The sequence below is a fragment of the Mus caroli genome, unplaced genomic scaffold (genome assembly GCF_978045245.1).
Source record: "Mus caroli unplaced genomic scaffold, Mus_caroli_1 scaffold_7, whole genome shotgun sequence".
Classification (NCBI taxonomy): domain Eukaryota; kingdom Metazoa; phylum Chordata; class Mammalia; order Rodentia; family Muridae; genus Mus; species Mus caroli.
The window spans coordinates 141,075,379-141,097,019 of NW_028227262.1; the positions used below are offsets into that span (position 1 = coordinate 141,075,379).

The 21,641-nt window shown below is 39.4% G+C and overlaps 2 protein-coding genes across 3 annotated transcripts in view; one reads left to right on the plus strand and one right to left on the minus strand.

Moving 5' to 3' along the window:
• Umad1 (UBAP1-MVB12-associated (UMA) domain containing 1) overlaps positions 1 to 14,585 on the minus strand; it is a 193,974-nt gene extending 179,389 nt beyond the window's left edge. The window contains exons 1-2 of one of the 2 annotated variants that reach the window (XM_021164346.2): positions 14,407 to 14,585; positions 4,373 to 4,472 (exon numbers count right to left, since the gene is read on the minus strand). In XM_021164346.2, coding sequence (XP_021020005.1) covers positions 4,373 to 4,454 — 82 coding nt within the window. In that variant the 5' untranslated portion in view covers positions 4,455 to 4,472; positions 14,407 to 14,585. The remainder of the gene's footprint in view (positions 1 to 4,372; positions 4,473 to 14,406) is intronic. The other variant, XM_021164347.2, reaches the window with a different exon arrangement.
• Positions 14,586 to 14,692: 107 nt separating this feature from the next.
• Rpa3 (replication protein A3) lies at positions 14,693 to 17,970 on the plus strand. The gene is made up of 4 exons (XM_021165723.3): positions 14,693 to 14,900; positions 16,114 to 16,188; positions 17,136 to 17,244; positions 17,692 to 17,970. The coding sequence occupies exons 1-4, from the start codon at positions 14,802 to 14,804 to the stop codon at positions 17,772 to 17,774; spliced, it is 366 nt and encodes a 121-aa protein (XP_021021382.1). The 5' UTR covers positions 14,693 to 14,801; the 3' UTR covers positions 17,775 to 17,970.
• Positions 17,971 to 21,641: the final 3,671 nt, after the last annotated feature.

Here is a 21,641-nt window from a genome sequence, read left to right on the forward strand (position 1 = left end):
TCCAAACTACTATGAATTACTAAATTAGTTTTAATTTAAAAGAATCTTAGAGTTATTGTGTCCTACTTTAAGTGCCTGTACACTGAAGAAGGAAATGGGTTTCAGCAGGACTGTAATACAATTCCTTTTGTCTCTGTGATAGTTTGCTTGCCCAATTTCATTCTCACCCCTCTAAAATTATATTCAATATTTGGTCAACAATATTACTGGAGCAATAACAATAATCTACATTACTTCTTTTCATTTTATATCCTATTTTTGCTTTAACATAATAAGCTAATGCATGCCTTTGTCTTGGTATTGGATAGAACTATCTGCCAACATTTAGGCAAAACCCTTTCCTAATTTAAAATAACTACAAGGTTGCACATTACACCAGTAAATTTGTAATCAACTTAAAGATAATGTGTTAAAAGCACAATTAAATGTGTCATAACAGAAGAAGGCCTTGGTAATTACAAACAGTGCCTTGCTTGCTAGCTTTTTAAACAGTAGCACAAGACTGTGAAAAATCGCCACCCAGTGATGCAAAGGAAAACTGCAATTTGTTTTTGTGTAGATGCAGTACCTGGAGGATTACTTCAACTTCATTACTGAATGAGCTCTAGCCTTCTTCTGTGAATTCTGGTTACACAAGGGAAAGCATGTTTTTCTACTAACCCCACCCCCTCACTTTATGCTTAGTCTACGTGCTCTACAATCTACAGAGAGCGAAAGCTTCAGAAATCCTAGTAAAGAGAAAGGCTTTCCATAAACATGAACTAATTTAGTTGTACATGACTACTCTAAATACTCCTGTTATCAAGTAAAGTGCCTTGGCTGTGCCTGGACCTGAAATTTCCAGTGAACATTAAACAGAAGTACTAGCCTAAAGGAGAAGGTATTCTCAGGTGGAAAACGAAAGGAAAGGGGCACCATTTTCAGATTTAACAGTGTAACTGACTGTGGCCTCTTTAGCAACTGGTTATAGAGGCTCTAAGGAGACACTGTAACCAATTCTAAACAGTCCATACTGGCAGGGGATTGTTTCTCAGTCATATGCTTTCTCACTGAGAAGCCAGATGATAAGAAAACAAAACCAACCATTTTTTTGCTCCTATAATGTTTCTGGTTCCGATACTAATTTAAAACTCGTAGGTGAAGATCTATTGGATGTTTTTGGTGAAAATTTACCTGCAGGTTCGCTGATCCCCAGTAAGTGGCACTGCTTGGGGAAGTTATGGGAGTTTAGGACCTGGAGCTTGGCTGGAGGGAGTCTTGCCTGGCTTGAGGCCACAGCTTCAGCTGTCTTCCAGTTCTCTCTCCTTGCCTCCTCTTCTGATCCCTCAGCCTCCTGACCTGGCCTCAGGATACCATACCTTCCTTCCCTGCTGTTATGGACATCTAGTCCTCTGGAAATATGAGCCCAAATAAACTCTCTCTCTTACAAGTTGCTTTTGGCTGTAGTGTTTTCTCACAGTAGAAAGTAACTAGTACATATTCCAAAATAGGTGAGTATGGTACCCTGTTAACAATAAAACTATGAAAAATATACCACTGAACTCATCTTTTCAAAGTATTTTCATATGGTATGCCCCAAGACTAAAGTAAATATTATATAAAGAGACTGTTATAGAGTGACATGACAAAACAGGTAGTTTACCACAACAAAAAAAAATTTTAAGTTTGTCTTTATACATTTTAACGGTAATACAATAATTCCTAGTAATGGTTAGAATTTTTATCAGTTAAGTCGATTAAGTCTAATGATGTTTTACTACAAAAACAATACTACTATGAGCCTTCAACTTCCAGGAGGTTAGTTTTATATAATAGTTTTAAAATATTTTAGTTATTTAAAATATCGAAGAATAAACAGTGAGGTAGCCAAATTAGGAGCCAAACTTATTAAACAGTGATACAATGCCAAATTCTCCTTTATTTAAAAGAAAGTACTTTCATGTTTAAAAAGTAAAGTACACAATTTAATGTTTTCAGGGGTTTTTTTGGTTTCTGTTTTTTGGCTTTTTTTTTTTTTTTGCCTTAAACTATTGAGAAGGCTAGGCTGGTTCCACAACAGGCTTCAAATTGGCAGTTCAGGAGACTATGCCTAAGAACGTGGCAAGTCCAGGCAAGTCAGTTACTAGGAAAAAAGAACCCAGGCTTCATGCAGCTAGTCAGAAACTGCCCAGCTACCAGAAGCTGCCCACCACCTGACCTGAGGCAAGGACAGTGGGTCAGCAGCAGCTTCCAGACTTCCCCAGCAGCAGTTTCCAGCCCCACCTCAGTTCTGGAATGTCCCTAGAGATGGAGCAAGATAAAGGTCACCTACCCCAGAATTTCCCTAATGTGCTTTAAATCCCTCACTTTGTGGTCTCCATCTTGGATTGAGAGACCCCAGCATGCTAGATTTCTGCAGGATAAATTACTCTTTGCGTTTATATACTATTTGAATCTGGGGTATCATTCTTCATTGAATCCTGGACCCCTGGACCCTTGCACTATCACTAATGGCTTAGATTAAAACTGAGGACACAGTGAAAACACTGAAACCCTTTCTTCCAGCTCTCTGACATGTGTGGAATTTTATTATTATTTACAGTCACCATATTGTCAGCAGTGCATCATAACTTCATATGCCTCTTCTTTTATATCAACTAAACAAACAGTTTGAAAAATGAAATGCTGACAGTGTAGTATTTCAAAACTGCAACAGTACAGAGACTAAAAAGATAGGCTCTGGCACCGGATTACCCGGGTTAATTCCAAAGTTGCTTCATGCAAGGCAAAGAACCTGGAAAATTAAGTGCTCTGTATATGGTGATGGTGCCACATTACTTACAGAATATTCTAAGTATTTTCTGTGCTTTAATTAATTCAGTTCCATACTAACACCTGGGACTGCTAAATAACTTCTTAAAAATGGAAAACCTAGTAGGTTGTCAACCCTGCTCTGCCTGTGAAGTCAGCATTCAGATCGCTACTTAACTGTAAACCTGTGCAGTGCCTCTGAGGAAGACGTGAGATGATGTGACAGATGAAAAGAGAAACGAGGCAGGAAACGAGAGCAGACGCCACACTGACTGATAGCACCAAACCTCAAGAGGCTTTACAAAGTCCATAGAACACCAGGTATACAAAGATTTTTATTGTTGTTTTTCCTTCAATAAAATTATTGAAATAGAAACTTTACATTTAAAACCAACCCCAGTTAATCAGACAGAATCAGCTGACAGCTCCTGAGAAACATGGAGGCCTAGGTTGATAGCTCTTGGGTCATTTGAACAAAGTATACGGTCATATCAACTACACTACATATTTTATTGTTTTTCTAGGATTATACAGCATTGATTCCTCTTCATAAGTGTCAAACTTCTAGACATACGGTCCCGGGGACAATAGCAGTCATGCTTAGTCCAAGACGGTCTTGGAAAACTTGCTCCAAACACAGCATGTCAGCTTTTGAGAAAACATACCATTAGAGTGGGGATAGAGAAGGCAGAACAGCTGGTACCCAGCATATTAGAGTCATTAAAGTCTTGGAAATTCCCTCATGAAATAGCAAATCTGGAAGCCTGTGAGACTTCTGAGTCTCAGTCAAAGATGCTTCTAATGCTAGTCTTGCTAAGACTGGAAAGGCAGGCCATACCAGATGGACTTTACCTGCAAAGGCAGGTGCAAAGTAGATACCTACTAGGGCAGCTGTGAGGTAAACAATGAAACATCTGGTCAAGGCTACATGATAGCAGAGATTGCACAAAAAGGAGAGCCACATCACCCATGGATGGAGCTTGCCCCTAATGTCCCATGCTGGCAACTGAAGGGACAGATGTAGAAAGATACATAAATAAGCAGCTCTAGAAACTGTGTGCCCTCGACACTGCAGAGAGCCACTGTCATGTTCTTTAAATGAGTACATGGTGAAAGAGAATAATGCTATTTCTAAGTGTGCACAGACCAAAACAAAAACAAACAAACAACAAAAAAACTGATCAAAGTTCTTTGTATAATTCTTACCTTTATAGATATTTTAAAAATAGAAACCTAGAACAGTGGTTGGAAAAACCAAACTTAGCTGGAATAAACTCCTGTGAGAAGAGTATATTGCTCAAACTCCAGAAGGCAACAGTTTCCACAAGGCCTAAAGGTTTCTGAAGTTTTGTTGTTAAGGGAGAAAGCAACAAAACCCTACCAAGAAACTCTCATGGAGGCTGACAAAGCCTTGCTGGCTGTCAGGCACAAACTCCTGACATTGCAACAGGAAGGGTTAGAGAAACTGTCTCATACACCTTACTCTGAAATTAGAAGACACAGTTTAGAATCCATTCGTATCATTACCAACTAATTTTTGAAACGATTCACCGAGTTAGGATTTTGTTTCTTAAGGACTCACCTAAGAGGACAAATCCATCTGCTTCCGGTTCTGGCCCAGAGGGCTTTTTGGATTCTGCAGGCTTTCGGAAGAAGTGAAACATAGCCGCCGCTGCTGCTATCTGAAACAGACATTCGGAATGAGGTCAGCTCAGATGGGACAGATAGTCCTGCTCTTCTCCGTAAGGAGCTGTCATAAAGGTAGCACAAGGACGACTCCGAGGATTCTACGGGCAGACTGAAAAGCATCAACCTTTCTCTAGATAGCAAAAGATAGAAGGCATAAAGCAAGATATATCTGTTTCCGTCTAAAATCTATGCCCTAAAAGTCTGCAACCTCTTTCAGTTTCTAACAATTCAGGAAAACACTCCATGAAAGGCTGAAATCAATTGATAACACCTCACAAACCACAGAAGAAACATCAGTTTGCTGTGGAGGGGGGGGGGGGTGGAGTGGGGGGGGAGGGGATTGCCTAGTACTGTACTGTACCCATATACACTATTGCCAACCCCAAACTCCCATCTTGGTGTTGATGCCCTGCCCCCACCTCCATCTCTGCATAGTCCTGTAGAATGAAAACCCTTAGAAAACAATTGGGATAGAAACTGAAGGGTGCCAAGGTGTAGGCAAGGCCACATCATAAGCTGCTACCTCAGGCACTTGGAGCAAAAGAAGGAAGGGCAAAGAAGAGTCCTAAGGGTAGAAAGCACTCTGAAGTTTAGTTTTCATAAATCACAGCCCTAACATTGAACCTGAGGAACCGTTCCGTGATGCTGACAAGTGTTCTAGGATTAGTGCAGGTTTTCATGACTAGAGCTGCAGATCCAGGAAGGTCACTAAGCCCAATGTAAATAAATGGTAAAGGAGCCTAGCTGTTGACAGAAAACAGCTGGTAATTTCACTTTCTCTTTTTCCCTCCCTCCCTCCCTTCCTCCCTCCCTCCCTCCCTCCCACTGGCCTGGAACCTTTGTAGACCAGGCTGCTGTTGAACTCAAGAGATCTATCTTTCTGCCTCTGTTAGCCCCTAATCCCCAGAGCCCAGAGATGAGATCAAAAGTATTTGCCACCACACCTAGGAGATTTCTCTTTTAAAGGGATTAAAAATTGAAAAGGTCAAAACATCAGCCATGAAAAAAAAGATAATATTTCAATATAGGAAGATGGCCCTCATCCCAACTCCTCATATATGGTAGAGCCAAAAAAGAAAAAAAGAAGAAAAAATACCAAGAGACATGAGCTCTATGGGAGTGGTGAAAAACAAGATGAAAATTCAAAACAAAAAGAGAGAAATGGTGGCACATGCCTAGAATCCTGGCACTTAGGAGGGTACAAGCTCTTTCCCTTCTCCATTACTTTCAACACACACACACGAAGCAAATTTTACCATTGCAAATAGGAGAAAAATCATAATTCATTCTTAAAAATCTATTATTTGCTAACTACAATATTGTTCCTACTAGGCAGACATAGGATCTCTGAGCTACACAGGGACTGACTTCACATTCTCAAGCCAAAACTGGGAGAAGAAACATGCAAATCACATGAATATTCATTATTAACATATTTGGGTATTAAATAAATATTTTAGTTCACAATTTTTCAGAAAATCATCTCAAAGTTTAAGCCAATTTGTGTTTGTGACAGATAATCTCTGTGTACAAAAGTAAAAACATTTCTTTATGCACTCAACACAACCAAAACATAAAGGGCAGTATATTCACTTAATAACACACACAGACCACATCCAGCAGGTATATCTGATGCCAGGCAAGACAGATCTTACAGCTCTGAAGTTCAGGGAATGATAGAGTGCATAATATAACTATTTTTTTCATATTATTCTGAGGATTTTCTTTTTAAGTAACATCACCCATGACAAAAAAGATTAAGACATTAAAAAATACTTTTCAAGTTTATTGTGTGTTTAATCTCACTAGTTAATATAAATATACCAGAAGTAAAATTTCTGCATGACTGAAATATAGCAGCCACTTTACTATAGAAGATATATATGCATATTTATAAACATAATTTTCTTCTTCATGCTTGTGCCAGATAAATTCAAGAAACAGTGAATTTCATACTACTGACAAAATAAATCCTAAACAATATGTAATCTTCCTCTTCCATATGACAAATTATGAAATGCATGATTATGAAATCAAATATAAATGTAGATGAACATTTACTATTTTCTATTGAGCATTACAAAATAGAGTAGGGCAGTGCTTTATGCTTTTTGTAGTTTTAATCTAAAACAAGAATTCATTAAACGGCATAAATCATTTCTGAAAGAGCACTAAAACTTCTAAAAGCCCTGGCAGACTATTTTCTACTCCATCCAATGGGTGGGGCACCAATACAAATGGAGGGAGAAGGAAGGGTTTTTGTTTGTTTGTTTGTTTTTAAAGAAGAGTCAATAGGAATAAAGGTATGTACAGGACAACAAAGGAATTAACCTCACTAGAATCAAAAAAATATGTGGATATGCCACAGAAATCAAGATTGCAGAAGAATAAAGAAAAACTATTTAAAAGGCTGAAAAGTCAAAATACTAGAATATGCAGAGCAGCATAACAAGATTTGTTTACTATTAAGTTCAAATACTCTAGAAGAGTCTTGTACGAAGACTAAATGTTTTAAACAGTGTTGTAGAGGTTAAGTGTAATAACTTAATTGAGACAGGAAATATCTGGGGAAAAGGGGTAGTGGGCTGAAAAAGCTCAGTTATTCATCTCCACAAAATACAGATAAAAAAGACCCAAAAAATTCAAACAACTGGAATTTCCCTCCTTGGAGACCACAGAGAGCGCTAAGCTGAGGAAGAACAGTAGTGAAGGAATACAAGAAGACAAGCAGGATAAGAAGACCCCAGAATGACAGCCACTCATTACTGTGAATCCTAACATAAAAGAATTAATAACAAAAAAGAAAACGTATATTTCATTTCAATATTTTAAGGTATACTAGAAATTCAAGTATTGTACAATAACCTACTTTTTATAAGGTAGCAACTACTTCAGTTCTGTAAAATATCATGCAAAATAATTGAATATTATGCAAATAGAATTTGCCTCAGATGACAGTTTTAGAACTAAAATGGTAAATTTTAATAGCCTAAGTCTAATCAACAGAGAAAAATTTCTGAAAGTCTTTAGCAGTTCTGAGTCATCCCAAGAGTCTGTCCATTTGTGATTGTTTTGGCTATTCTGTAAGTCTACAGCAAAATGCCCCCAGTGTTCCAACAGAGGCAAGACTAGCAGGGGGTGGGGGTGGGGGGAGGGATCAACCACTCTGTGATTTACTCTAACATGTTCTTCATCACCTTGTGATGATATTTATGCCTGATACTGGAACCCTGGTCAAAGCTGTGTCTGGGGAATAGGCCCTAAGGGCCATTTTGTTAAATCTGCTTGGTGTCAAATGAATTCTAATACATGGTTATAAGTGCTGCTCTATGTTCTGGTAAGAAGCGTCTGTTTGCAGTGGGTAATGGTTAACACAGAGACGCGTAACTAGTAAGAAGCTAATAATGCTAATAATAAGTGACTGTTAACTGCACACCTCTAAGAAGGAAATCAATAACAGCTCCCGTAAGGCTCAATGAACATCATGGAAGACACGGGGAGAAAGAGCTGAAGGATGGAAAGAAGTGAGCTGATTTCTGGAAATGCCATGGGTATTACAACTATAAGCTGCCAGTAACTGCGGTTAGTTGCACAAGATATGCACAAGACAAAGCCTGGCAAACTTCTATCATGGATAGGAAAGGAGCTTTGAGTCCCCACTCCTCCCTCAGTAATGATCACCAGTTAATGATAGCTGAGAAAAAAAGTAATTTTCTTCAGCGGGGTCCATGCTCCAGAAAATATCCCATCCCCAAACCATGCTGGAATTAAACTGAGTGGGTCACAAAAAAAAAAAAAAAAAAAAAAAACCAACAACAACAAACAAGCAAACAAGCAAGACATAAAGGTACGAAAGAGACTTGGTGTGAACGGGCTCGGCAGGAGTATGCAGGGATGAGAAAGGGATAGCAGGAATGGCAAAAATGACCCAAATCTACTATATACGGGTAAGAAACCATCAAAGAATAATATATGTCTTTAAAGTCGCAAGACTACTCACTGTACCTGGGCTCTCACATGGCCCAAAAAGTAGTGCTTAAAGAATTATCTGCTACCACCCACTCAAGTTTATAACTAAAGATTTTCATTGAAAATTCTAAAAGACATTATCGTGCCTGGTATTGGAACCCTGGTCAAAAGCTTGTGGCTGGGGAAGTAATGGGTCCTAAGGGGAAACATACCACCATTTTGTTAAATCTACTTGGTTCAACTGAATTCTAAATATACATGGTTATACCCAAAGATACACAGTGTTTTCAATTTGTAAGAAGCTGGTAAGAATTCTAGAACACTGCAAATATTTACGTATTGAAATAAAACCCTTCTATAACCCTTAGAGACATATTCAATGACATCTAAACAATGCATTTCAATACCCACTCTCAGTCACGTGGAAACTCCTTGAGAGTGCAGCTGCTTGCAGAGCCTTTGTCAGGCTGTACCACGGAGCCTCTGCTCTGGGGCTGCCCTAACTCAGAAAAACCCAACCTTCTCTTCTCGTTACCTCTTTACAGATACTGGCTAAACATAAGCATGCTCTCCCTGGCATCTGCCAGTTCTTTTGCCTTGCTGCTGCTTCCTGACCTCCACTGCTATCAGCATGGCTTTCTCTTACTTTGACCCTGGCAGCTAGAGAGTCTTATAGCTGGCCTGTTCTGCTGTTTTTCTCTCAAAAGCTAACTAAAAAAAAAAAAAAAGTCCTTGATTTTCAAAATAAGCAAATGAATAAATAAAAACACTTTAGCTTTTCAAAGTGTGGGAAACTTCGTTGTTCTTTCTTTCTGATTTCTATTTCCTCTTCTGGGCAGGAGTAGTTGGAAATTGCCTCAGAATTTGTTAGACAGAACATAAAGACACAATTTGGTGGTGGCTAGTGCACCGCCCCCCCCACACACACACAAAAGGCTTCATATTTTTATTATGAACCAACCAACCAAGGCATATCACAAGAAAGAAAAATCAGATTACCAATTAAACATGTCCACTTGATATGGTATGGTCGTGACTCTAACACAGCATAAAGATGTATGCTAGCTAGCTCATATGCAACTCATTATGGACCTAGCTTGGTTCTTTTTCCTTCTCACCTACTCAGAGCTGTATTGGATTTTATTACCAGTTTTCATCTGAATCCGTAAGACTATTTTGCCTCTGTTGCCATCAGTAATCACTTGAGTTTCCATTAGTGGGAAGACACAGTCTCACTTTTAAGAGATACCATATTCAAATTTAACACTTCTAACCTTTGCACTTGTAACCTGAATTGAAGGTGATGTCGTATGTGTGTGTATATATATCTCAACAGAAAATGAGAACATTTAAGTGAAACGTACTCTCCTAATGTGACCTTATGAATGTTTTCGCAAACTGGTGCCTTAAAAAACAATTAAAAAATATTTGTCAGTTGGATAATTATGTATTACAAGCTACATATACAGCATCAAACTATAGGGAATTCTGGAAGAGTACAAGAAACCACCAGAGACCTGCTGCACTGTATTTTTTCAACCATGGAAAATGCTCCCCGATTTGGCCAAGGTAGAATGGCTGTGGAGTTTGTTATCATCATCCATCCAGGTCTGTGATTAGCATAATGTCTGGAACAAACTATTTTCAACAGTCCTGGCTGGGGATGCACCCTTAGAAGTCAGAGTAATCAGCTGTAATCTTTCAGAGATGCCTCAGGAAGTGCTGCAGATAGCAAGTGATAGCTAAGGCTAATCTTACTGTTTTACTGATAGTCATTTTGCTCACGAAAACTAGGGAAGCAATAAAGAGTATTAACAGCTGTGAATTAGGAGTCTGACTGCCCCATCTCTGACATCTTTCTGTGTTTACAGGGAAATGAACATCAAATGAAAAGTTATGGTAAAAACGTAAAGCACTTGTCATCAATGCTGCCACCAATTTCCAGATTCCAGCTGTGCTTTAACAACGCCCAGGGAGTGATGCTCTCCTTCCCGCCCCTGCAGGACTGTCTCACGGTGATCCTATACAGTGTGTGTTAAATACAATCAGTGGTCTACTAAATACCCTTCATTCCTTGTGTTAAGAAGAACAAAACTGTCTTTAGACATTAACAAAACTGTCCTTGGTTGAAAGCCAAGGCATTTGATGAATATTTACCTGCAATATTTACCACTGAGCAGAGAGAGCACCCTAGATAAAGAAATTCCCTGAGACCTAGGAATGTGAGGCTTTACCTGGGATGAAGAACAGTGTCCCTTTCTCCTCTTTGAATGCTGGCATTGCATAATAATGCATGCAGTGTACTAGTCCTGATGATGTTGCCATCATCACCTGCTATGTGATGAGTTCCAGTCAGGAGACACCTTCAAGTCAGAGGTTTGATTTAAACAAAACAAACTTCCCCTCTTTTTAATCATTGAAGTGGAAAACAATATTTGTTATCATGTTTGTGTTCACACATCCACATACACCAACGTGCAGATGAGGAGCTCAGATGGCCTGTAGGAGGTGTTTCCCTCCTTCCACTGTGTGGGACTGGAGATCACACTGAGGCCAGCACATGTGGCAGCAAGCACCTTGCCTGCTGCACCACTGAGCCATCATGCAAGGCTCCAAAGCATGCCTTTCTTTTGTGAAGCACTGGGAGTGACGCAGAGCCTAAAAGATCAAGTTACTCACTTCTGAGAAATTATAAGTTGCACTTGCAAATTATCATCCAGGTCTCAGTTATTCACTAAGAAGACAGTTTTCTGCCTTTTGTATATTGATCCGTGTAAGTTAATGATTCAATGATATATTTTTCTGTTTTAGAAAAATTACAAACACAATCCTACATAAATGCCAAAAGCAACCCTTGTTAGTTGGGCATAAAAGACTATACAGATCATTAGAACAATAATGCCTACTCTATTTAATTTGTGCAACTCTGAAAAAAAAAAAACACATTACAAAAGGATTCCAGACAATTTGAACACAAAACATTTCTCCAGTAAAGCCAGTATCTCAGGTAAATGACCATGTATGGTAAAGGAGGAATAAAGTCATCTATGATAATTAGCATGCTGGTGCCCCATTTAGAACTTAAAACAGAAAAAGCTCTGTAAGCAGAGCACAGGACTTGTCTAATTTCAAGCTCAAAGAATTACAAATCAGTCCTCATTTTCCAACTCATTTAGATTCCTTTTATAGTCTAAGCCACAGAAGACACAATTACTGCCTACAAAAACCACACATGGTTAAGGTTTATTACCCACTAGAATTGAATGAATCAAAGAAATAGGTACATTCATCTGACTTCCAGGACTAGACAGAGCAAGAAGCTGCCAACAATAGAAAGCCGCAGCAGCAACCCAGTGTCTCCATCAAGAAGATCACCAGAATGACATCTACACAAGCAAGGGAAAATGTGGTTCCACAGACTAACAGGAAGAGTCTCTGTCTGATGACAATTTCTCACAAGAAATAGATGAAAATGTAGAAAACATATTATTCAACTCAGAGTAAAAGAGGTCTCTTATCTACCCAGACTGCTAGGGGGAAGCATGGTTTGAGTTTCTGCCTTGGCTTCCCTCAACGGACTATGATTCGGGATATATAAGCCAAATGAACCTTTTCTGCACAAGCTAGGTTGGCAGAAAAATCAGTAAGACTGGAAGTCACTGTATAGGTCTCTTAGAAAGCTGAAAATGACTTAGCCATACCATTCCTGGGCTTACATTTAAAGAACTCAGTATTCTATTATAGAGATGCTCTGAGATCCATGTTCACGACTGCTCTATTGACAATAGCTAGGAAATGGTATCATCCCGAATGTCCAGCAACCAATGAACAAATATGTATACATATATGTATACATATACACAATGGAGTTGTATTCAGCTGTACAGAAAAAAATGAGATTATGAATTTTACAAAAAATTAAAGGGACTGGAAAATATTATGATAGTGAATGAGGTAAGCCAGGCCAAGGAAGACTAACACCCTGTCCTCTCTCACATATGGAGCCTAGCTTTAAGGTTTTAGATTTGTGTGCTTACATTTGTGGTATCTTTAGAGGTCAGGAAGCTACAAAAAGACCAAAGGTGGCTATAGAGAAATTTCAAGGAGGTAAGAGATAGTAGAACATGTGAGCTATAAAAGTAGTTCGTTGGAGGAGAATACTGGGGGGTGAAAGGCTTAAGTGGAGATGGGAACAGGAGGTTGGGCTAACTAAGACTAAGGATGTATAAAGAAAGAGGTCTCAGAAAAACCTACTACTTTGTAAGCTAATTGAAAAGTTTAACTGGTTTTAAAAGGAATTTAAATGGAAATACCCTGCATGGGAAAAGAATGCTTCCCCTAAAGGCATGAGTTACTAAACAAAAATCTCAGGGCTGAAAGGCTATGATATACCTCCCTAGGAGTTATTGAGAAGGATGCCCCAAAGGCACCCAAACAACACAATTTACTACAATGCTCCTAGTTGTCCACCATAACTAGATGGTAAGAACCTATGTCTGGAGACAGGGTACCATTTGCTTGCAGCACACAGATAAAGCAAACTAGACCTGAACTGGGAATTTATTTCTTTTTTTTCTTTTTTTTTTTTTTTTTAAAGATTTATTTATTATATGTAAGTACACTGTAGCTGTCTTCAGACAGCTCCAGAAGAGGGCGCCAGATCTCGTTGCGGATGGTTGTGAGCCACCATGTGGTTGCTGGGATTTGAACTCTGGACCTTCAGAAGAGCAGTCGGGTGCTCTTACCCACTGAGCCATCTCACCAGCCCCGGGAATTTATTTCTTGCTGGTTACTTTTCACTGAACTAAAAGGGTGCTATGCACCAGGGTAGAAAATGCACTGCTATATCATGAATGCTTCAATACCGACTTGCCAGCACCCAAAGGAAATGCAGCTCACAACTAAGGAAAAAATTTTAAACTTGTTTTAATCACAACAGAATTAAGACACACATATTAAATGTCACATGAACACTAAGGAGAGCTAACAATCGTTTAAATCGGGAAGATTGGATTTCACTCATAAATAGATGGAACCAGATCATTGTATTTTATTACTTAAGGCAGCAACAGCAGGACTACATTGGAACTGAATTATTAGCCCTGAATTTGAAGGTTAATAAGTCTTTGGCTTTAGAAAGATCCAGACACTGTTCCACATAATTATGAGACGCAATTAAAATTATGTTTTAATTTCTGCAATCTCTTTTGAAGGTATTTTTATGTGCGTTCATTTTGAAATTTCTCAGTACCAACCCCTTGCTGGTGAAATCACTAAAATCAACAGCCACCAGCTTCCAGTCATTTTATGAACCAGAAACACATCCGACAATTTTCTTCAAATCTTGGAATAAACTGTCTTTCAGACAGCCAGCTCAGAGTACTTCGGGGAATTAGATATAGTATTACAACCCAAAATTAAGAGTTATCTAGCACCTTACAAAGCAGTCAACCCCTCATTTGCAGAAAGAGAAAATGTGACGCCAGTGGAGGAGCACTAGCTTGGGTCCAACAGCTGGTGAAGCCTGTCATCTCTAGTCCTTCCCGGGGGTCCTCCTCTACCGGAGCCCCAATGCACGCCAGCACCCAGTAGGTGTGGAAATGGACACCTCCACACCGCCAAGGCTAGCAAAGGTCCAAGGTAAAGAGAGGGGCAGCACCTCTTGCTGCCAGTGGGTGAAGCAGGCAGGTACGTTACACAACGTCTCCTAGCAACAACGTCCAGAGGGAGGGGTAAAGATTGACGATGGTTCTCTACAGGTAGAACTCGCTCAAAAATAAAGACCCCAAACCCCAGGTTAGGCACGCACCCGCGCCACCCGCGCAAAAGCTGGCAACTGTCAGTGCCCGCACCGCTGCATTCCCGGACCAGGCGCCCGACTCCGCCCACTACCCCGACGGTTCAGCCCTCGGGAGGAGAGAGGTGCGGAGATCCAGACACCTCCTGCAAGAAAGCTACCTGAGACTCCGCCGCAGCCTGCAGCTCGCCACCCACCACGGTCCTTCAGCTTACTTCCGGGGTCAAGTCGACGTTCGGCCGCTCCAGATCCCGGGTCCCAGGCCTCAGCCCCGCCCCTCTAAGTCCCGCCTCCATTGCCCGCTGGCTTTCGGCCCCAGCGACTTCCGGAACGCCGCGCGTCACTAGGCAGTATACCAGTACTTCCGGAAGCCTTGAGCCCCCTCCGCCAGCCCGGTGCGTGCCAACCAGATGCTCCCGTGGATTTGATTGGTGGGTCTGGAGCGTACGTCTCCTCTGATTGGTGTTCGGGAAATCTGCCCGGGTTGGCGCGGCCGCCGGCTGGGCGTCAATCATTTTCTGCTTTCCTGCGGGTTGCGAATGTTGGCGGCAGAATCATGGAGGACATAATGCAGCTCCCCAAAGCGCGCGTCAACGCCAGCATGTTACCACAGTATATCGACCGGCCCGTGTGCTTCGTGGGGAAGCTGGAAAAGGTACGGGACCAGGGCCACTCGGGAAGGACTGCGGGGTCGGGAGCTGAGGCTGGGAGCAGGTCACCTTTAAGCAGCATTGCCCTCCAGCTTGCTGTAGTTTTCACAAGAAGAGCTTGTGGAAACTGCTAAGCCATTGCAGCAACATTTTGGTGCCGCTTCTTTTATGTCCCCAAAACTGTTTCGAATGATCTTTTAGATCCAAGCGCTCCGCGCCCCCTTTCTATATTTACCAGGAAGGTATTTACAAACCTGGCTCCTCTGTCTGTTGTTCTAGTTTTTGTTTTAGCCAGACTTAGCTGATGAATCTTCTGGCTTCCCTGTCTTTTGCAACCGTCTCTCTTTATGGGCCTAGTTTTTCTACTTTGCAGTCGTCTCCCTCTGAAACATTTCTTGATAGCCTCTCCCATATTCTATAGATACCTTGTATCTAGCCCAGTCTAAGATTGCAGCCTCGTCCTTCCTGTAGGTAAAAATTAAGCCCAAAGGCCCAGAAATTGAGAGTGCCGAGGGAAAGAAAATCCTCTGTAAGGACCTACTTGCTAGGTCATTTCATTCACACATTTTCTAAGGGAAAAGAATTTCTAACTAAACTGGTAGGCTGACTGAGCTGCTCAAACCTCACATCGAGTGGCAGAGCTCAGTTTCAAGGGAAGTCTTCCTCAGATCTGGCAACCAGTTCTTTTAGATCATCGTTCTTAATTTTAAAAGAAGGTATTCTGAGCCGGGCGGTGGTGGCACACGCAGCACTTGGGAGGCAGGGCAGAGGCAGGTGGATTTCTGAGTTCGAGGCCAGCCTGGTCTACAGAGTGAGTTCCAGGACAGACAGGGCTATACAGAGAAACCCTGTCTCCAAACAAACAAACAAACCCCAAAAGAGGATATTCTGTGAGATGTACTAAATCAAGAATGTTGGCAGAATTCCATTAGACAGTGAAAGCCAGGTTTAGTTTTAGTGTACCAAGTGGTTTTTGCAAATAAAAGAAACCACACAAAACACTAAGCAAATATTCGTTGTTTACTAGAAATTCAAAATTAACTGGGCTTACAATCATCTGATCTGGTATTAAGATTATAACTTGAACCAAATAAACTGTGCAAAACCCCTATTACTTTATATTCAACCACATGAAACTTGTGTGAATCTTTTAAATATTCATTTCTGTAGATTCTGTTTTCTAAATCTATGGCTTTTTGTCTTGGTTTCCTTTTTTAGATTCATCCCACTGGAAAAATGTTTATTCTTTCAGATGGAGAAGGAAAAAATGGAACCATTGAATTGATGGAGCCAGTATGTTTTAAGTGATATGCTCTCATATTTAATTTTTTTGGGTTTCTTATTATTTCTGATTTGGGGGTGGAAATGTGAAGATTACACTTGTATAACTTTAAAAATCAAATTCGTACTCTCATATTTTGTCTTATTTCCATTTCTAACCTTTAGTGATTCTTAGGGCTCCAACATCCCTTAAGTATTGATTGGATAACAATTTTTATTCCTTAAAAAAAAATCCAAAAAATACATGTGAAAAAATTTTTAAACTGCTTCTTCCATAATCACAAGCCTGGCCTTCAAGAGCTGGCCCCAGATGTTCCTCCTGCTTCATACTAAGTGGCATTGCTAGTCAGTTTTATTTTCTATGTTTAATTTTTTTATATATATATATATATACATACACACACACACATATATATATATCCATGAAAATATGCATGAAGATATATATACACACACACATTGTGTGTGTGTGTATATATATCTTCATGCATATTTTTACATAAATGTAAATTTATAAATTTTTAAAAGTTTTATGTTTAATGTGCTTAAAACATCTTTGATCTTTTATGAAGACAAATCCATATACTATTTGGTTACTTGATATAGAACATGTAAGACTTATCCACAGTTCTTCTCAGTGACTTTTTAAACAAATAAGGAGGTCTGTTTATAGGAACTCTGAAGATCCTCGGTGTCTTTTAATGACTTTGCCTGCAACATAAACGTATAACTGCATCTTCAGAACGTAAACTGCTACCAAGGGAAACAGGACTCAGGCCAGCATTTTTGACAACTGTGTTTCATTGTTATGTTGGTTAAATGTAAAATTTCTTTTTGCAATGAAAAATTAGTAAACTGTGACTAAATCTGAAAAACAAGGAAACCTTATAACATCTTTCCAAGCTCATTAGCACCTGAAAAGGTAAATATACCTAATTGGCATTTTGTTCAATGTTTAGCTTGACGAAGAAATCTCTGGGATTGTAGAAGTAGTTGGAAAAGTCACAGCCAAGGCGACCGTGCTCTGTGCATCTTATACCCTGTTCAAGGAAGATAGTAATCGCTTTGGTGAGTAAAGCACCGCACTGTTCAGCAGTCTCATGAATGGGAGAAAACTTTTATTTAAGGTTTTTGATCTAAAATCTCAGTTTTGGTATATTTTCAATTTCTATAAAATGAGAAGAGACCTTGTAAATTAGTCATTCCTTGTGTGTAAAGAAAACAATAAATACCGCTAGTTATAGAATAAAAAGGACTTAAAATATGATAAAATTAATATTTTCATATATGAGTTGGACACTAGAACAGTATAGTAACACTGAAAGTATGACCCCAGCAGAAGATGACTATAATGGCTTATCATCTCTCCAGTCTTTGGTAGTACCACAGTGAAATAAACATGGATTGTGAAAATAAGTCGACTTCTGACAAGGAAAGACATAGAAATCCTTCAGGTAACAGTTGATACTGCAGAGTCCACTGTAGATTAAGTGTTTGCTTAAATGTTTCTTTCAGATCTTGAACTTTACAATGAAGCTGTGAAAATTATCAATGAGCTTCCTCAGTTCTTTCCTTTAGGGCTTCCACAACATGAATGAGCTTCTTCAGTTTCTTAGGATTGCCAGTAAGCTACATTGAAGGCTATTAAAGAAGACTCCTGCAGTTAATGGAGCGACTCCTATAATTTCTAATATTTAAGTTGTTCTTTCATATATATATCTTTTGTAAATCTATTATGACAGTTTACAACTAAGCCTTTTTATAAACTTTTTAAAAGTGATACTTCAATATATGGTCTGAATAATAAAAATCAAAATATGATGCTGTTGGTCAGTTGTTTTTATTTTTCAGTCTCAAACTTGGAGTTTTGTAACTATAAGGTTTGGTCTTATGTCTACCAAATAGAAGCCTGGCCAGCTAGCCATGCTATAGATTTTCTTACCATCTACCATTCTGATTATTCCTTAATAGCTTATTTAGAAAATGCTTTTGATGAATGAAAAGAACAGGCGTGTATCTAATTGGTCAAGTTTCTTTATTTTGGATTCTAAACTGTGTATATACCACTGCCAAACAGGTGACCATTGGGTTGGCAGAAACTTTGACTTTTTCTTTATGCCTTTAAACTTGTCATTATTCTTAGTATGGAATTCTCATCTAACATTTTTAGGGCCTGAATATTGGAATGTCTTCCCACAGGTCAAACTAATTTGAGAAAATCTGGAGACTTTAGATATGAAAGAAGTATGTCATTGGGTGGGGGGGTTGGGGAGGGGTTGCCTTTCAGGGTTCTAGCTGGTCTCTGACCCCTTCCTCACTTTACTGTTTCTTCACCCCAATCGTATGAATTTCTCTTTTCTCCCATCCCCTATCATCTATAAGGTACTAAGCCCTCTGAAAGCATGATTAAGCTCTCCTTTTAAGTTGTGAATATCAAGTGTTTTGTCACAATGATAAAATAGTTATTTATACACATATACACACAAATGGAACCAGGGAAGTAGGGTGATAACTATGAGAAATCTGTGTGGTTCTTAAATGTTAAGAATGGGTTCAGGGGAAGAATTTGCAAGGGTTTGGAGAACTGAGAAGAGAAGTCCTAGCACATTGTGAGCTGAGTTTAATAATGTAATGCATAATGGCTGGAACTTGAAAGACCAAAATGCTGATAGGAATAAGGACTGCTCATAAGATTTCAGGTAGATTTGAGACTGTTGTTAATTAGATTGGAAAAACTTTCTGTGAAAGGATTTGTCTAGATTTTTGTCTATGTCCCGAGACAAAGTGAGGTTAAATTCAAAATGAAGACATTAATTTGGAAAAAAATTTTAGACAGATTAAGATTCAGGCTGTGATGTGTTCATTGTACATCTTTTTGCTGGGTTTACAGTAAGAACTAGAGAAAAAAGTAATGTTAAAAACTGTTGTTTGGCCAGAAGGGAATGTTTCAAGTGGGCATAAAGAGTATACGTACCATTAGGGCATCACAGAATAAGTTTTTGACTCATTGGGAAGGTTTTCCATTAAGCAGGGTGCTCCAAGAAATGTTGCGGACACAGCTTTAAGGTATGTGTGTCTGTTTGTGTCTGTGTACTCAGGTACTCTTTAGTCAATACAGAAGTGGCCTGACTGGGCCTGGCTCCTGGCCAGGCTGAGAGCAGATCCATACAGTGCTTGTTTTTCAGGCATGTAAAACACAAGAGTTGCAGGGCTATGAAGGCTTCCATCTATATCTCAAGGGAAGGACTGGAAGTTTAGACAGTATTTGAGAGGCAGAGCCCCTACAGATAGCATCAGTGTGATCCATGAACTGAGAGTTTGACACTTAAGCTGCAGTGGAGACTTAAGGGTGTTAGAGTTGCCAGAAATAAACCAGGTATCTGCAGAGGAAAGCTACAGGTTACAAATAGAGCTAACCCAGGAGAGTTCATATGAGTTACAATGGGCAAAGCATTCAGGGCAAGATTGCCCAGACCTATTTAGCACTCTCACATGATAACACATGCCACAAATGCTGTACCTGGAACTACAAGAATTTAAATTTTACTGTGATGAATTTTGGTCTTTGATCCCATTCTTTCTGGCTGTTCTGAACTTTGTGTTATGGTGTATTGGAAATACGTAACCTGTTTTTCATTTTATAGGGGCCTACTACTAAGAGTTTAGATCTCTGTAGAAATTTTAATTTATAATTTTCATACTGGTGGCCTAGAGGAGATGGCATATATGCATTGTGAAATGCCCATGACTCTTTGGTGTTCACATGTGTAAGTTTATCATTTGAATATGAAATTGTCCTACAGGTTCATGTAAGCATTTGATCCCTACTTAGGGCTTTATTTTGGAAAGTTATAGACAAAGTAAATTACGTGGGGCTCAGCTTTGAAGTGGATAACCTGGCTTCTGGTCTTCTCTGCTTCATATCTGCCCTGATGTGAACAACCTTCTCTCCTCAGATTCCTGCTACTATAATGATGTGTCTGTTCATAGATCCAAAGACATGGAGCCAAGTGACCATGAGCTGAACTTTCTAAGACCATGAGTCAAAGTCTTGATTTAAGTTGTTAAATATTTTGTTCAGTAGAATTTGGTTATCTTTGAGTTTTATAGGCCCCAAATAATCTGGAGATTACTTAAAGAATATTACTCTAGTTGGTTATAATAAAGCTTTTTATTAAGTGGAATATAGCTTGAAAGTAAGGAGGGACATCAGCCATTCTCAGTAAGTTTTGCCCTAAATACCAGAGGAAGTGTCAGTCTCTAGTTCTGTGTTAACCAATCTGGTGTTATCAAATGTTGAGAGTATCCTCAAGTTGTACTAAGTCAGCCCAGGATCTTGCTTTCTGTTGAGTGAGTGCTTATGTTGATGGTGCTGTATATAAGTTCTCTCATGTCTGAGCTGCTTATCTGGTACATCTTGGTGTCCCATGAGCATGGCACCTGAATGAGTATTGTCTTAACAATTGGTACTTCCCTGACACAAATTCCAGATTTTTCTTGCAGTGACTTCATTGAAATGTTATTCATAAATTATACAGCTTAACCTATCTCAAGCATATAATTGAGTGGTTTGTGTGTGTGTGTGTGTGTGTGTGTGTGTGTGTGTAGAATTGCTAACCATACTCAATTTTCCCTGTGCCAAAAGAAAATTCTACAATATTTACACGTTAACTTTTTACTCCTAGTAAGTCTTCAGTAAATATTGGTTATAGAATATCCGGGAAGGCAAAAGAGAGTACATTCGTTCATTTATAATGCAGCTCACATCTTTAAAAAACTATTTATAAAACTAAGAAACATAGGTGATAACACAAAAACATTGTAAAAATGTCAGGTCTAGAGGTGTAATATCTTAAATTTACTGGGACACTGGAAATTGTACCAGGATTATCAGGATTTAATGTAGGACATGACAAAGTTGAGAATGTTTTCCTGTTAGAAGAGAGTTTTGTGCACTGTTTATTCAATGCTGATTTCTGTGCCCAGATGTAGGTTACAGTCCAGATGTTGGCATGGTGAGCATCTCTGGTCTCAGTGTTACGTAAAAATTGTTTCCTATCACCACTGATTGGTTAATATAGAGCTGATTCAGCCAATAACTGAGTAGAAAGCAGTCAGGACTTCCTATTCCAGTGTGTTTGTGTGTGTGTGTGTGTGTGTGGGGGGGGTTCCAAAGAGACCAGAGAGAGGTGAAGAAGAAGTGTGGAAAAACCCTGAGGAGGGACTAAGAGGAATGGCATTAAGGACACTCTTAGAGCAGAGGAAGCCTGAGCAAGACTCAGATTACAGGTAAAGGACCATATGGCTGGGCATTAGGCAAGCTACTATAGTAGGGTTAGAATAGATAGATATTTACCCAGTTATAGAGCTTGAAGCATTTTAATAACCTGATTAAGTATCCGTGTCATTTATTCGGGAGCTAAAATGGGCTAGAGCTGGTGCATTAGGTGTGCCATCTGTAAAAG

Excerpts from the sequence above, each read along its gene's own strand:
- Rpa3 (XM_021165723.3), top strand. The coding sequence starts at position 14,802 with ATGGAGGACATAATGCAGCTCCCCAAAGCGCGCGTCAACGCCAGCATG. Across the intron at positions 14,901-16,113 it reads TCGTGGGGAAGCTGGAAAAG|ATTCATCCCACTGGAAAAAT; the intron begins GTACGGGACCAG and ends TTCCTTTTTTAG. Across the intron at positions 16,189-17,135 it reads CCATTGAATTGATGGAGCCA|CTTGACGAAGAAATCTCTGG; the intron begins GTATGTTTTAAG and ends TTCAATGTTTAG.